Source organism: Pocillopora damicornis, chromosome 10 (genome assembly GCF_964200805.1).
Source record: "Pocillopora damicornis chromosome 10, jaPocDami1.2, whole genome shotgun sequence".
Classification (NCBI taxonomy): Eukaryota; Metazoa; Cnidaria; class Anthozoa; order Scleractinia; family Pocilloporidae; genus Pocillopora; species Pocillopora damicornis.
The window spans coordinates 15,406,497-15,423,889 of record NC_142679.1 but is presented as its reverse complement, the minus strand read 5'-3'; the positions used below and the strand labels follow the sequence as shown (position 1 = coordinate 15,423,889).

The 17,393-nt window shown below is 38.3% G+C and overlaps 1 protein-coding gene across 1 annotated transcript in view; it reads left to right on the top strand.

The window, feature by feature from the left end:
* The first annotated feature begins 4,133 nt into the window (after positions 1-4,133).
* Positions 4,134-17,393, top strand: part of LOC113678471 (3'-5' exoribonuclease HELZ2) — a 30,725-nt gene continuing 17,465 nt past the window's right edge. The window contains exons 1-22 of the mRNA XM_089184511.1: positions 4,134-4,405; positions 4,522-4,760; positions 5,286-5,369; positions 5,701-5,755; positions 6,689-6,790; positions 6,996-7,032; positions 7,579-7,718; positions 8,455-8,511; positions 9,566-9,736; positions 10,322-10,358; positions 10,465-10,580; positions 11,166-11,213; positions 11,480-11,527; positions 11,747-11,824; positions 12,135-12,189; positions 12,779-12,835; positions 13,273-13,347; positions 13,696-14,472; positions 14,603-14,771; positions 15,378-15,546; positions 16,017-16,142; positions 16,325-16,899. Of these exons, the coding sequence (XP_089040637.1) occupies positions 5,329-5,369; positions 5,701-5,755; positions 6,689-6,790; positions 6,996-7,032; positions 7,579-7,718; positions 8,455-8,511; positions 9,566-9,736; positions 10,322-10,358; positions 10,465-10,580; positions 11,166-11,213; positions 11,480-11,527; positions 11,747-11,824; positions 12,135-12,189; positions 12,779-12,835; positions 13,273-13,347; positions 13,696-14,472; positions 14,603-14,771; positions 15,378-15,546; positions 16,017-16,142; positions 16,325-16,899 (2,933 nt within the window). The 5' untranslated portion in view covers positions 4,134-4,405; positions 4,522-4,760; positions 5,286-5,328. The remainder of the gene's footprint in view (positions 4,406-4,521; positions 4,761-5,285; positions 5,370-5,700; positions 5,756-6,688; positions 6,791-6,995; positions 7,033-7,578; positions 7,719-8,454; positions 8,512-9,565; positions 9,737-10,321; positions 10,359-10,464; positions 10,581-11,165; positions 11,214-11,479; positions 11,528-11,746; positions 11,825-12,134; positions 12,190-12,778; positions 12,836-13,272; positions 13,348-13,695; positions 14,473-14,602; positions 14,772-15,377; positions 15,547-16,016; positions 16,143-16,324; positions 16,900-17,393) is intronic.

Sequence of the window (17,393 nt, the reverse complement as noted above, 5' to 3'; positions counted from 1 at the left end):
AACCTTTCTCTTATGATTGAGCATAGATGAAGCCAATGGCTTTTCACCTCGCTAACGCGTTTTAATCGCAAAATTACTTTAGTATATTACCGCTTAGGTATCTCGGTGCACGTGTGATTAGCAACCAAGTAAGCAAGAAGGCAACAAGCAGCATTTTTAGCTTGATAAAGTTTTAGTTTCTAGTTTCATCGTTTAATTATGTCTAACAATTCACAACTGGAGAGGAAGGTGGCTAAATGCGCAGGCTGTGGAACCCCGATTACTGAGCATGGCTGGGTATTTCCCAGCAAATTCTATCAAGGAGAGGAGATCAGTTCCCCAATCGCGCATAAAAACAGGCAGAACGCCACGGTTGCCGGCCATGATGAAGACCAACATATTGCAGACTTTGAACAGGAGTTGGCCGAGCTAGGCCTGGAAGAACAGTGGCAAGCCAAGCAAAAACGTATAGCCTCTCTCTAAAGGCAGATAGAGCTACCACCTACGGGTGAGCTACCAGAGCCAGCTGGTCCGTCGAATGTCAAGTATCTGCGTTCTCTTCCTCCAAGCGAAGCATTAACAACTCCATTGGATGGAACTCTTAACCTGACCACATACCGCCTGCCGCTTTAAAACAATCTTCAGGCATCTCCAAGTCAACCATCCAACACCTGGGTAGATTGACGAGCGTCGGAGATGTTTCTGAGGCCAGCCCAGCTTCAAAAGGGTGAGAGATATTTAAGAAATGTTGACTTTCTAGACAACATTGTCCCTCAGGACGAAGAACGAACGGTAGAAACACCAAATTAGTAGTGTCAAATGGCCCAAAAAAGCCCCATTTAGTGCAGGTTTCAATTTCACAGTGGGTGGTTGGAAATACTAGGATTTTTTATAATCTTCCATCCAGTGACAAACTAACTATGGCACATGATGTACAAAACTATTTCGCTTACACAATCAAGATAATGAAACTTTCAAACCTTTAACAGTGGGTCTCGGTGATCAAGTGCGATGACGAGTTAATTATCTGTGGAGTTTCGACTCTAATCACCTCCATTCCATTATTTTAGAACCTATCTACCATATCCTCCCTAATTTCAGGTCTTTTAATCGCACACCTAACCCTGGTCCCCAACTCGTACCCTTCACCAGTGATGGGCGTACTATTTTCCGCAACTTTAACAATTCAAGGGGCGAAATTCACCGGTTAACCCACAGTTTGGACAATACGAACTTGCGGGCGGCTACGACGAGGCGTTTTTGGTAGATGGCATTATTGGCGTCTCTCAATTGGCGGACCCTAATACGCAATTCACCGAAGTAAATATGCGAAATTATAAATGGGCCACTAATCCCACCATTGAATTTTTGGTGGAAAAAAACATTCGCGACGAAATTCAGGAAGGCAACTACGTTATTACGGCCACGAAACCTACGGTGGTAAACGTGTTAGGGACGATTCTTAAACCGAACTCTTCGAATTCCAAGGAACGGCTTATCTATGATTGCTCTCGACCACATTGGCATGCGGTATTTCAAATTTTGGTCACTTTTGGATGACGCTATCAAACTCCTAAAACCCAATTATTTCATGGCTAAAATACATCTCAAACATGCTTACCGGTCGATACCCATCAGCCCCGCAAATTATCAGGCTAAAGGCTAAAAGTGGCGGTTTTCGGTGGACGATTTTGATAGTTATTATTACGACACTCGCCTTCAATTCGGTGCTAAAAGCTCTCTTGAAATCTTCATCGTCTAACACAGGCTGTTCAACGCATGATGGGAAAGAGAGGTTTTGTGAACATTATCGTTTATCTCGACGATTTCCTTGTCACTAGTGCTACGCAAGCGGAATACACCCATGCCTGAAAAGTGTTGCCACAATTGCTGAAGGATTTAGGCTTTACTATTACTCAGCGTAAACTCGTGCCACCCACTTGCACATCAACCTTTCTGGGTGTAGAACTGGATACAGTCCCGTGTAGCATGGCGCTTCCACAGGAGAACCTTACGACTGCCAGACCATAGTTTACAATTTCTTGCGTAAATGGCACGCTTCCAAAAATCAACTGCAGCGACTGGCAGGTGTGCAGAGTTGTTTACGGCGGACGAAGGTTTCTTCGCCTCGTCCTTGACACCATGAATTCCCTTCCCTTGGGTGCTAAGCATCGTTTAGCTCCCACTTTTTACCGTGATATCGCATGGTGGTACAATTTTTATAAGCCTTCCTCCTACATAACCGACCAACGTGCTCTCTCGCAGCAGGGAATTATTTCCGGGGTGATTAGTTTTATTATTATTTATTTATTATTTATTAACCTCTCAAAGAAACTTTAGCTATAATGAACGGTTTGCATCTTAATTATATCAGGAAATTACTAAGTATCGGTCTCAGCTCTACACAGAATCCACTAAAACAACTTACAAAACTCATTGCGACACCTACTTGAGGTTCTGCCTCTACGAGGGGTACACCCCAGTTCAGCCTGATCACTTGCTGCTATACGCTGTTTTCTTAGCTCGTCGTTTTAAAGCTGCCTCCGTTCGAAGCTGCCTGAACATCATAGGTATTCTTCACAAGGAGTTTGGCCTGCCTTTTATGGCATGTTTCGGAAATCCCACCTTTTTACCCGTGTCGCCGACTTCCTTTGACCCGCGTAAGCAACCAACTAGGGCTGATTTTAAAATCTTTCCCTGAGGTGTTCTCATAACCAGTCGATGGAGTAAGACCATTCAGTTTCGTGAGCGCGTTGTAGAAATCCCACTTTCCCGCATTCCGCGCTCTCCATCATGTCCAAAGGCGGCCATCGTCAACGCACTTCGCTTTACGGCCTCGGGTTTAGCAGGAGCTCTCTGGTCGGTTGAACGCCAGCTTGTTCAAGTTTTTCCTTATGGATCTTTTGTTTCTCTTCTGCACAATCATTTTGCGTCGCTCGGCTTTGACCCAAAGCCTTTCGCGGGGCACCCCTTTCGCAGCGGTGGGGCATCATTTGCTTACCAACCCGGTGTTCCCTTTGAACTGATTGAGGCTCTCGGCGATAAGCGCTCCGACACCATTCTCATCTATTTAACCATGCCTTTGACAGTTTGCCTTCATTCCGCAAGCATGCCATCCTACGACATAACCCACTACATCCCCCACGCTAACTAACACTTCCACTACTCCTTTCCTCGGTTTGGACCGTTGGTTGAGCGAGTGATTTCTATTAATCTTACCGGTAAGTAAGCGTTGTAAATCGACTATATTAATTTCCCTTTACTATTCCTTATAACGTGTTCTAATTCTCAACCGTTTCTCGCGTAGCTTGACACTGCATCACGTAGTGCATGACGCTTTCATAAATTAATCGTTTGCTTTTTCTCAAAACGTGAGCTTGGGACGCCTGTGGAACCACGAGAAATGTTAAATTCCTAAATTTCAACAGTGCCTACTTTTGTACAGTTATGGTGTCTTATGTTAAAAAAGATACGCTAAGTAAACAGAGCTTGTACACTGATCAATTCACAGGCCAGGTAAATGTATTAAATGTGCATCAAATTTTATTTCTTTACCGAACTTCGCCACTTTCTTTGCTCTCTGCTTACTTAGCGCTGTGGATATGTTACCGAATGCAAAAGGTTTCGGTCCTGTCCTGTCACGTCAAATTTTTCTGAGTCTTGCTTTTTCTTTTCTTTTGTTTTTCTTTTTGTTTTCCTTTCAGTTTACATTCTTGTTCAAAGGATATGGTAGCTCTGTTCACAATAAAATGCACATGTGAGAACGTTTGACGATGTAGCTTTTAACTTCGAATGTTTGGGGGGAAAAAATTACGTGACAATTTTGAATTTCGTGATCATCTTTCGTCACAAAATCTACCGTCTGCCCAATATTCGTTTATCGTCGATCGTTTGTCGTGACATGTTAATATATTTTATGTTTAATCAAAGTACTTGAGTTTCCAAAATATTTCCAGTTACCTAGGGTTTTTCCGGGAATTGATGAATATGTAAATACACACGAAAAGGTCGTATCAGTTCCGAGAAATGGAAAATTGCTTGAATCACAAGAATCTAAAATTTATTTCTTTAACACAAACAGTATCAAAAATATGATAATTCGTATGGGCACTTGGGTTGTTATATCTCAGACCCGTGTTTCCTTAATGAGATACACGGTTAGTGAGTGTATTCGTAACTCAGCCAGCAAATAAAGAAAACAAGTTAAAAGCACGTGATTGGTAAGTTTTCTCAGAAAAGCAATATTTTGTTTTTCCCGAGAACCAACATTCTGTGACGTAATTCTTGGTGATTCTATTTTATCGTGACGGAGTTGAAGTTTGTTGAGTTACGTAAATCTCAGTCCGCCGAAACGTTGTCGTCTCTACTCCGAAGCACCAAGCAAAGATAGTTGTTCACGCAGTGGAGTGCGATCGATGAATTACAGGTAAGTAGAATGATTGTCTACTCAATCAAGTAACGATATTCAAGTCAAGGTCTGAATGCAAATGAGACATTGCGGCTTGTCTGTTGTGAAATTATCGCTGACGATTCGTCCCTTAGATAAACAAACGAAGTGACTAGAAGATACTACAGGAATATGTTTTTGTCTGGAAGAAAATTAGTCATCCAACTTCGTTATTTGAAAGGCGACTCGATAATATTCACCCGTCAAATAAATACCACTTCCTCGTCAAGAGATGTTTACTTTGTGGCAATGGCGTAGAGAAAGCGAAAAGTGCACCACGGAGCGATTCTCACTGATTATAGAAAGTAAGACAAGATCAGTTCCGGATGAAAAGGTAAAAACACAGCTAGACCAAAGTTATCTTAGAGCACAAAGAAATTACGCCATTTTGCTATTTTATTTCACTACAATGTTTTCATTTAAGTAGTCACTTCTCTGGAATTTAAATGTGACTCAAACTAGTTGGGGCTTGCCTTTTCTTGTAGCCACATCAACCCCGTAGGCTTCTTACTCACCTAGAATGTAAATTTTCAAATTTATAATAGTGGTATGCCTTTTTACCACGGGTGAGTTGTTCAGATTCTTGTGTTTGTCTCGATGCCGTGAAACAACATTCAAGTTGTAGGTGCCGTCATAATCCGCTCCCTTGAATCATAATTTTACGCTAGCGCTAAGCGGCAGACCGTCAACAGCATTCAAACTCGCCGTCAGATTATCGCTTCTGTTCAGTATAAAAAAAAAAAAAAAAAAAAAAAAAAAATGGTAGCTGTCGAGATGACTCTATTATTTTAAAATTCTTGGCTACCTCATTCTGGCAGATTTAACAAAAACTCATGTAGTTTTTCTTCCTTTACCGCAGCGTTCAAAAGAATAGTCCAGATAACTGAGATTGACATTTCGACATGCCTCGTGGTAAAAGACGCAAAAATAAAGGGAGAGAGAGGTGAAGTATTGCTATTCATTTGTTATTAATTTTGTTTGATCAATGAATTGTTGATATTTAAATAAAGACTTGCACAGACAAATTCTCTCTGGTATGTTTTGGCTCCACCGAGATGTTGCTACGCTTGATCAACCTGGTATGTTACTGTTGACCTATATTATTTTTAAGGTATAAATATGCAATCAGGAAAGGTCGAATTAAGGAGCAAACCTTTGAGTGGAATGAGACGTTAGAAATTAGTCCAGTAATTAGACTATATTCACCACAGTCTCTGCCATTGCTTAATTAACACTCTGGGTATAAATCTAACTATTATAATATGCATTACTAGAAGCACTGACTCACTGCAGCAACCGAGAGATGTGGTACCAGTTCAGGCGGAAATTGTGAGTTTTATTTCACTTGATCAGTCTTCATCTTGCACACGTCTTGCGAAAGCGATTTTCTTTTTTGCTAAATAATGGCAATAAAAAATATGGGTTGCTGTATCAGATTCTCTGTCCTTCCACATATCCATGCTCTTGCCTTTATTAATTATCGGCCTTCGATGGATTCCTGTAGTTCTATAAAATGTCTGGAAATCATGATCAAATTCAATCAATGGATAATTTCAAATACGAGGAGCTTTAACTTAAATGTTGAAACTGAATGAACTTAATTTGTATATCCAAGTAACTTTAAGGTAAAGGTGAAGATATTCAAGCCAGTTTAATTTCTCTTGCTTTGACGTAGAAAGGTCTGCCCAGCTCAGACCACTCTTGCACAGCTTCGGGGGAAATCGCTTATCCAGTCCACTAAAAATTAAGGGGGAAAACATTTTTTAATTACTGATTAAAACACACAAAAAGATATTTTGCTTGCTGTCACTGACGTGTATTACCTCCGTCCTACCAAATCGCTGGTTTAGATAATAAAGTAACCACATGTTTTTAGTAGAATTTGGAATGGTGAAGTCCCAATCATATTTTTCAAAAGCTACAAGACTTGTACTCATTGTTGTGACCTAGGCTCTAGAAATATTTCTAGTCCTTCGTAAATCCCTCTAGAGCCAATAACGTATTTAAAAATGAATAGTAATAATGAGCGGTTAGAGTATGAATCAGACTTTACAAATAGGATCGTATTCGGCCACTTAGCTTGATAATGTTCCTCGTCAAAACGTTGCTGGAGTAGCTTTCATATAAAGATCTTCGGTTTTACAGCAACTTTCAAACTATAGCTCCCAATATTTTATTTTTTCACTGCCTTTTCTAAATTTTTCACTTCGCGAGAAGATCCTAAAAGTTTTGAAAGCGAAAAGTTTCATTGATTCCCTACAGGATACAACCACATACTTGGTGAATATGGATCAAAACTGCTTAAAAGATATCCAGCTTAGAGTAATGGCCTTGATGGAAAGAGCACTGTTTTTCCGTTTTAGGGTAAGAACTTTCCTCCGCTATTTGTTTTCAGTCACTTATTATTATGATCATGATCGCTATCGTTGTCATCGTTACCATCATTGCCATTATCATTATTATAACTATTATTGATATGTGAAATACTCTCTCCCCTTCAAAACCCTTAAGATGAAGGAGAAAGCAAGTTAAACAGTAAAGGTGGTATCTTTCTTCTTCGATCATGTAGGGTAGGCCTGATTTATCTTTTGAAGAAAGCAAGGCAGGTAAGTGCACACATTTTAATTTGTTTAGGCACACTTACTTGTGGTCTGCAATACATTTTATGATGATCATCGCGTTTCCCTTCAAAGCCCAAACAGTAAAAATACACTTACTTATTACCTGGGCTAGTTGTTCAAAGCTGGGCTTAGACAAACCAGTGTTAGTGTGAAATATGATTTCAGATCTGAAAGCTTAAAAAAAAAATTAAATGTAATTTTTTTGTCGATAATTTGATGATCAGATGCTCCATTTAGAATAGAGAATATGATTCCAAGAAGGCTTTCGAACAAAGGCTTAAAGAAACCCAGATTAAAATTTAACCTTAGGTTACCGCTAATCGGCCTTCGAACAACTGAGCCCTGGTCTTTTTGCAATTATGATCGCTAAATTTGCTCCAACCTGTCCATTTTCAAGATAAAGCCTGTAAAGTGTAAGTTGCAAGCTGCACGACATTCGAATCGATTACTGTAAACTTTCTCGAACTTTGAGAACTATGATGGATTGAGATCGCATTTTAAGTTATTTCATGTACTTTTGTTCAATATCAGCTCTAAATCTGAGCAAAGAGAAAGCTTTTCAAGATGGAATTTGTGGTGCCACCCTGCTAATGTTAATCACCCTAGAGGAAAAAGGTGACATAGGAGCTGCTTTTCTACTTGCCGTGTCCTTAAAAGCGACTCATTTCGAGGTAAATGCAATATTTTTTTAAAACAAGCATAGCTCTTTGCAAACTTTTAAATCAAGCTGCATCTGCGCCATATAATATTTGAAAAGGTTTGACAAGTTTTACCTTGCTAAGTCCCTCTTGATCAAGGAGACTGATGTAGGGAAAACTTGTCATCGAAAAGGAAAGTGGAAAAGGCTGAAGAGAAATTCTAGCTTTGCAAATTTCTTCTGTGAAGCTCACGAGTTTCCTGCTGTGATAGAGCCGATTGCAAGTGACCGCTTAGCATCTTGTGTTCTTTGGCGCGGAGCAATTGATAATCTATAGGCCAACATCAACACCACAGATATTTTTCGCTTTTGGAAAAAAAGCAAATAAATAAATGGATGATGTAATTAATGAAATCACAAATCAAAAAATCACTAAGAACTCTTTTATCTTTTTTGAAAGCTTCCTAATTCCAGTATCGGGCAAAATTTTGTATCTCTCCGGTATAAATATTCTTGCTTCACTAACCTGAACAAGAAATAGAGTTTTTGAGAATAGCCTTAAGCTTGTTCTCTGTGTGTTTGTGTATGTATTACTCTACTGGGCGCAATTTACGTAGAAGAGTTGAACTATTTACTCGACTTTACTCGACAAAATCATTCGTGCTTGAATACCTTCTGAGAGTTAAGACGCTCAGCCGATAATGGCTGAGAACCAAATTGTTATCTAGCATAATCCGAATAACTAGTCTCCTTGTCGTTTTATATTTCAGGAAGTAAAGGCTCATGTTCGAAGGCTAAGAGAAATGTTGAAAAGAACTCTCGGCCAGGTTTGTTTACCATGAATGGAAACTTCACAATAATGTAAAAAAAAATTTGCAGTTGCTTCAATAACTACCCAAGTAACTGTACATATTGAGCGTTCCCTTGCAAGAATAAACAACTCTTCTTAATAGCTTAAATTGGGTTCATCTGCGCTTACCGGAAGAAGACTACTGACCTGTTAAGTCGATTGATACACAGCCCTGGTAGCAACCCAACTTCCTCATGCTTTACATATATATGGAGAACTTTTGGCAAAAATTTACAGTTAAGAATATATATGAAAGTCATATGTTTGAACTGTGGATAAAGACGTGAATATGAAGGTGATCCTCGCAGTAATGTACATTACTTGAGCAGTAGGGAAAGTAAGGCCTTTTTTTCACTACTGCTCAAGTAGAGTACATTACTGCGAGGATCACCTTCATATTCACGTCTTTATCTGTAGTTCAAATATATATGACTTTCATATATATTCTTTGCCGTTTATTCATCACTTCATGGGTTTATTTGGAACCAACATAATGAACAGCTCCCAGTTGGCTTGTTATCTCAGTTGATAGAGCGCTGCACCAGTATCACAGAGGTCATGGGTTCAAATCCCTTACAGGCCTGAATTTTTTTCCGGGGCCTTAATTTTACTACTACTCGAGTAGTATACATTATTGCGAGGATCACCTTCATATTCAAAACTATTCCAAATATTTTTTTCGAGGGTATCGTCTACACGGCAGTAGACAATTATCATCTTATAGAAACCCAGAACTCTTTGTCAATCTCTGAGCTACACCTAGAGCTATCACAGCAACTGACAAAAAAACCTTTGGTTAACTAAACTTTCTAGTTTCACAATTACTTATCACTACTATTCTAATATTTAGGAAATAATTTTAATCATAATTGTAATCAAAGAATTCTAATAATTTGATTTAAGTTAATTATATTGAGTGAATTAAAATCGTTTTCCCTGTTCCTGTTGTTAATCTTGTTTCCAATTAGTCATCAGTAAGATATTAAATTATAAGCGTCTTTTAAATTACTTCTTTGCTTTTTGTTTCGCAGAGCTTCAAGCTGGCACAGGACTTAAAGAATGATCTTATGTCCTCTGGAATTGATTTTTTCGAAAAAGGCTCTTTTGGGGAAGCTGTTGAATATTTCATTGAAGTTGTTCGTCTCTTCTGTGTGTTCAATCGCGAGGTTCATTTTTATCTAGCCAGGTGTCAATTTAGATTGGTGAGTTTCGATGATGCTGTCTCTGAATGTCCTCTCTAGCTTATGATGGATTTGTTTATCACGTATTAATTTTTTGTGGCACTTCCATTTTTCCATAGTTAGCGATCACGTATTTGTCCAGTCACATTTTCATTTCATTTTCAACTCTTTAGGCTCATTTGGTACTTTTATTTTTAGAGAGTAAGAAGCAGGAAAGTTGCGAGACAAAGAAAAAGGGAAATTGTGAAACCGTGCATTGAAATTTGGTGGATTTTTTTAGTTTAACATGCATGCTATCGGACGAAAAATTCGAGGTTCTTAATGAGCAATCTTATCAATAGTACTTAAATAGAAACTTATAGATTTACTTATATATCAACTTATATATCAACCAATAAACCAACTCATATACCAGCTTACATATCAACTTATATACCAACTTCCGTGGCTCGCAACCCCCTCCCCCTCCCAAGCTACTCCCCTCCCCCACCTTTCCCCCAAGAAAATATTTTAAATGATGATTATAGCGCAGAACATAAAGTTATCTATGATAATTACCACTGACATTCTTGTTAAGTTCAATCTATTCCTTTTGTCATCCAATAGGGTGAGAATTTCAAAGCAAAGGAGAACTGCCAGAAAGGTAAGCATCCTGTCGGTTGATTCACTGTGTGGTCTCTGTTATGTAAATTATCAAAAAGGCCCTCAGCAATACGTCTCAATTATAACCGATACCTGTCTTCTGGCAGTATTGCAACATCACCCTGATGATCACGAGGCAAGAAACCTCATGGACAGCATTGATGCCATTATCCAAACACAGAATAAAGATCAAAAGAGTACAAAGAAAAGAAAGTCAACACCAGTAAGTATTACATTTACATGTAGGTCAAGACATTATTTTCTCTTGACTTAGGTTCTATACCTGTAGCCTACAGAATGTAAGGTCCGATAGCCGAGCATTTTAAAAGTCAGCCAGTCAGTCAGTCAGTCAGTCAGTCAGCCTGTGTGTGTGTGTCTGTCATTTTGTGAATTACTTGGTTGGTCGGTTTTTCCAGTTACTTTGTGAGTTACTTGGTTGGTCAGTTTTTCCATCCCCTAGTTATATAAGTATCTCAAAAGGTCGTTTTCCAGTCGATCAGTCAATCATCATCAAAAAACAAAAAGTCTGGCTTAGTCTGGATTGTTCATTCTATCACATCCATTTAAGTCAAAATCTTATGGATTAATTTAGCGAATGAGTGAATGAGTACATGCATTGGTCGATTAGATAACAAGGCCACAAGTCAAGGGATTCAGTGTAACAAACAGTACGTAGTCAATTGGACATTTGATAGATGGTCTGACAGTCAGTCAATCTGCCAATCACGTTCCAGAGGATTTTAATTTCCTAAATGACCCATCGATAACAACGTTCACCTCCACGTAAACTCTTTTATTTTATTTTCAGGTATCTGATGCTACACCACCTGTTACAGTTGTCCCAGATAAAAAATCTGTACGTGTCGTTTTGATAGACCAGAAGTACTAGAAAAAGTTATAAATTAATAATAAGAAAACTTGTGGCTTCAGGTGATTTCACAAGGTCAACCTGCCCATAGTGATAGTTGTTGACTATAAAAGTTTCATTGTTTGATCAAAGAGAAGCAATATAACTTCTCAGTGATTGGATTATCCTAATAAATAAGAGCCAAACCACAGCCTACGGTTCCTGGATCACGGAGGATAACGTTTGTAATAGATAATGCCCTTTAATGTACTTAGGTTATGAACAGAAAACAAAAAATGTGTGAGGAACATCGCCGAATTAAAGTAAGTAGCTGCTTTTTTCACTATCGCTATTTCATTTTTACTTTAATGATGGAACGTGTACAGCTACCTTTTCTCATGAAGCTTTGATTTTCGATTTTCGTACTAGAAAACTATCCCAATGACAGTCGTTAACTTACTTATGTCTGACTGACAGACTGTTACACTGACCGACCGATTAAGTAACTGACTGATTTATTGATTTATTGAATTTTTCTTTAGGAGATTGAAGAAATTGGTACTGAAATCAAGCAAAAAATAGAAATAGATAAGGAAAGTGAAGAACAGAAGCAAGATGGGGTTAGTCTTTCCTACATAGATATCCTTATATTTATCATAGCTAGTAAGGGAAACATCCATTATAATAACAGTGTTTACTGTTACAGTATGGATTTGGTACGAGTGTTATGTTGACTACCTTTTAGTCAGACTTGTCCTCTTCCATAGCCTTTCAACTTGACCTCGCTTTAGTTGTTAGCTCTTATCCGTTTTTAATATTATTCTGAATCCAGGTCAACGCTCAGAAAACCTGGTTTTAAAAAAATTTGTTGTTATAGAGGGCAATTCATCGTAATTTGTATTTTGCTCTTCTATTCATTTCTCACAACAGAAAAAGAATTCATTCGATGGAGAAAAGTCACTTCCTTCCTACGATGTCAAATCAGGTGGATATCATTTAAAACAGCTGTAGTTTTTCATATCTGTTTAGTACGATGATAATTAAGTATTATTGTTCGTTTCCCTGAGCTGTTCTCGCAAGGCTGCCTACTCGATTTATTTATTTATCTATTCGTTTACTAAAATATAAATCCATTTTCGGAGAATAGTGTGGTGGCTTCCGGGAACGCCACTCCACAGCTCAATTATAGCGTTTCTATTCACCTTGTGGGTCATCTTTCAGGGTATAACACGATCCGGTTTTCATGGGGATGCAGAAAAATATTTGTTAGCTAAAGCGCTCATAGGTATTTTGGGAGCACGATTTCGAATCCTGTCAGAGCTGGAATTTTATTCAAGCATTTCTTTCACAACTGGTCATGTTTTGAAAGAGAATGAAAGAAGATATCATATAATTGACACGACCAATAGCCAGATAAGAGTCTGAGTTAACTTTGAGGATATAAAACCATAGCCAGTTCCAATTACGTTTTCGAATCCTTTGCTACTTGAATAGGGCCCATGATTGCAATGTTATCCATTCTTTTTATCGTGAATTAAAATTTTGAAATTGTTCCTTTTTTTATCATACACAAGCCATGGAGGCGACAAGTTTCAAAAGAATGAGTAGTGATAAACAGCCTCACCTCCAAGGTACGTCTAACTTTCAGCTTCACACTTTTGGTCTGTTTGGTTTATAACGAAAACCTAATAGCAATAATGCACATCAAGATTCTCTGCAGATGTTTTTTTTACCTTCCTATTGCTGTGTATTACTGACGTAAAATATTCTGTAAATTAAGCTGTCGAAGACCATACTTGGTATATTCTTGACAACATATCTGATAAAAGCAATCACAGGTTCAAGGAAAAAGGTTTTTGGAATTATATTAATGTTCAAACAGTCACGCTTAGTGCCATGATCTTTTTACTTGAGTTTTCACAAGGCTGGTGAAATTGTTACTCGCCTGAGTTAATTTTTATCGTTATGTCTGACAACAGTTCGTCTTTAACGGCTTTAATCTAAAACGTTATTATGGTAGGAAGAAATGTTATTTAGCCGTACATAATTATCTTTTCCATCTTCTCAGCCGCTATTGCATCAGGTGCAAGACCAAAACAGCGAAAATCCAGCGAAGTATCTGGAAAGACCAAGGTTATCAATGGTAAATGTTGAAAAGAGACAGACTCTTCCATTGCCCCTTGCGTTTATAACATCCAATCATAAGTATTGGTCGAAAATTTTCTATTTGGCTATTGTTACCATCTGGAGAAAGTGCGATAGTGTAGACTTGTTCTATTGAATTAGTTTAAAGAATAGTTTACATGGCCGAGGTCAAGAGTTATAAATGGCGTGGTCGACGTATAAACGCCGTCACTTAAATTTGTTACTTTTTGTTCACGCTTATAAATTTGTCTACGATATAAAGATAAACTAAGATAAACTAAGATAAACTAGAGAAACGAGACATAAATTGGCCATAATTACAATGTCATAACTTATCTATGAACAGCTGAAGGTGATGAAGGTCGTAAAAAAAGACAAAAGGCCATCGATAAACATCAAGAATCCTCAAAAGGCCAGAGAACAAGCTCAGCCGCAGAAGCCATCAGGGAATGCAAACACAGGAACTTAGGCATTTACCAAGGACAAAAGAAAAAAGAGGAAAGCCAACGGAAAGCGGCGAAAGCTAGGCAGACATTCAGAAAAGACTGCTCAAATCAAGGTTTTGCTACGGCAGCAACAATATGTATCCTTCCCACCAGAGCTAATTCAGAAACATCTGTTGAAACGAAACCCTCAAAATCTCAATGGGAACATCTTGAGGAAATTTCTTCTTTGCAAATCCATCGTACCTTAAATTTCGGAAAGGCATCACAAAAAGAGTCTCTGACAGCCACGGCAGTTAATAGAGAAAAAGGGGCTGAAACCATTGCTTCCGACACATTATGTAAGAATGGATCAGTTCAGCAGTCGACCATGATACTTCCAGAGGGTGTATCTAGAATTTGTGCACATTTTCTGCAAGATAATAGACGAGGGCAAGCCTTCCAGCTTCCGAAACCTTGTCTCAGGTGTTCAAAGGATTCCTCACAACTTTTGTATGGAGTTTGGAGAAGTTCCAAAAAAGAATGGCAGGTAATGAGACCTTACCCAAAGGAGGTGAGCGCGAAAACTCCTTTCCGACCGTGTTGGTACTTTATCGAGGGCCTTAAGTGTCGAAACGATCCTTGTACCTTTGCCCATGGCCAGAAGGAGCTAAAGTTCTGGACTATGCAAAGAAAATCAGGTAAGTTAACGGTTTATGTTGAACATTACTTTATGTTCAATAAAATGTCTTGAGAAATATTCTCCCCATACGATATTTACAAATAATTTGATTCAATATAATCGACTCCACATTTGTAATTTTTTTACAGACCAGGTCTCCTTTCGAAAGACTTCTATGGATCAAGAAATACAAAGCAAAGATTATCGCGCAAACCTCGCCAACCCTTGGGAACGACTTGAAGAATCGTCCATCATTCCTAACCCCCCAAGACCTCCTCCAACAGGAGTTTACTACGGAGAATTTCAATTGTGTAAATGGTAAATGGTAAATCGAATTCACTTCATTAAAGACTGCATACAATTAAAAGTTAAATATAATGTAGCAAATTTTTCAAGCGCTCCTTTTATTTTTCGGCGACGCCTTCATTTCCTTTCAAGTGAATTAATTACGAAATACACGGCCTAAGACATATTTATTACAGAGATGTGCTGTCTGTGAGATGAAGAAAATATCTTCTTCACGCCTTGTTTATGTATTATCGAAGACCAACTGATTTTGCTTGCAGTCCCTAATGTTAAACCGGAATAGAAAACAAGGTTTGATATGTGATCTCACTAACACACTCCTCTTGTTGCACCTTATCACTCTATTAACCGACGTAGGTCAAAGGTTTCCTCACTCTCTTATTCCACGTCTCTATCTATAGCTTAAGAAAAGTTGAAGCAATCATCACACAATTGGTTAGGATCTTGTAAAGTCCGTCGTCAAATCCCCTACTTCAGGAACATAATTTCATTTAAGGTCTGCTTCGTGATCCTTGGGTCTAGAAATCAAAATTAGTGACAGCAACAATCTTGGAGAGTCTCGTATCGGCTAAGATAAATCTCTCACTGTGTCAATTTTTTTTAATGAATTATATAAAGGTGGAATTCTGGTCAACGGTGTAGGTATGGAAGATTTTGCACCTACGCTCACGGAGAGGAAGAACTGAAATCATGGATGGAATACAAGAACGAGGAACAAGAAAATGAAAGCGACGAGGACCAAACATTGGAAAAAACAGAAAGGGAGGAAGCCATACCAAGAAGCGAGGTGCCATTATTAACACTGTCATTGACATTGTCATTGTCATTTCCAAACGCCATTGCCATTGCCTTTGTTATTTTCATTGTCATTGCTATTTTCATTAGTTTTTCTGGCATATTTCATAATACCGTGCTTCTGTGGTATTTTATTCGAGAGGTTTACGAATCTGCATAGCGTAATAAAACTTCAAAATTATTCAATGTATTTAAAAAGATCATTAGTGACATCACCATTGGGAACTGAAGATGACATGAGAATGTTCCCAACCCTTCCCCCCCCCTAAAAAAAAGTTAGAAAATGGTTGGAGCACATACTGTATGGTCAAGTGAACCAGTAACCCTCAATTTCATGTACCATAACAAGCTCTCCTGGCTCGCCTTTAAACCTAATGAACTTAGCCTTTTTGGGTTCTGGTGTTTTTGATGACAAACTGGTCTAGATAAACTTCATAATTACTCATTTCCTCTCTCCGGTAGATGGTATACAGTCTACCTGGTGTCACAGTCTCTTGGAACAAATCCCCTGGGGTAAAGATCATACCACGTGATGATGATCACAGTGATAACTGCAGATATGAATGGATATTTACAGTCACATTTGAGGTAAATAACCAATAAAAAATAAACTCTATTCCTCTCCTTTAGAAGATGAAAAAGAAATGAAAGAAATGTATGCAAAAAATAACGCCACAACCCGTTGTGGCTTGTTTGTTTGTATTATTATTGTCATCATTAGTTTATTTCAAGTAATTTAAGCTTTGAATATTTGTTTTAACCGTTATCAGATGAGTCAAGTTGGAAAGTTGCGCCAAATTGACCTCCTTCATCGCTACCACGACTGCTATCGGCTCACTGACGTTAAAGGTTTCGTAAACAAAAAATTGATTTTCCAAGAATTATCTAAACAGCCCTGGTCTTACACTCTCCCGTGGCATTCTGATGACAGAAAGGGCCGAATGGAAGTAGTCATTACTGTCTCTTTCAATACAACAAAGCTCAATCAGACGTTTACACAGTGCCTCAGGTTTGACTTTGGGAAAAAACCATACCTAGTACAAGGATTAAACGTGGACATAGCAAACAGGGATGCACTGAGGGGAGTCTCAGAGATAAGACAGCAACTTCAGCTTGATCCCACTGTGTGGACAGAGGGGTCAATAGATATCGTACCTTGGCCAGAGATCACTGACACAGGCCATCACGATGTGTTGTTGCTGGAGAAGTACCGACTGCCGGAGAGAATTGAGAACGTAATTTCGTTACAAATAGTCGAAAGAAAGCTTAGCATGGAAAACTACAAACGAGTAATGCATCAATTGTTGTTTACTGAAGAGCTTTTCAGGAAAAAGGCTATTTCAAGGTGTGAGGACGAGATAAACTATGTATTTCTTATGTTATATATTTTCCTTTGTTACGTAAGCCAGCAAGTTTTGCCTAGTTCCTTCTTTGGCAGCCCTGCTTTGTCGTTTGCACCGAAGAACTGATTGAAAAATAGGGGTGTTAAGGAAATATCTCAGTTTTTCAGATAATACCATCACTCGAGTATACTTAAATATGTCTAAAACGTCGTCTCTCTAATTTTAAGTGGCAAAGCATCATCTGAGTTTAGCTGGGTCGTCAGTAAATCTACGATACCAATTCATTCTTTTCTCACAACTATCTCAAAATTACTTGTTATCTTTGCAATCCTATCATGTCCAAGATGATTAGCAGGAATACAACTAGAAATACAAAATGCCAATTGCTTTAATGAGCCAAGAGCTTATTCATTCTCTTTACTTTCGAAATCGTGTAATTTCAATTTTTTACCATCAGTTAAAATGAAAAAATCGTATGTATCGAAATTAAGCCAGA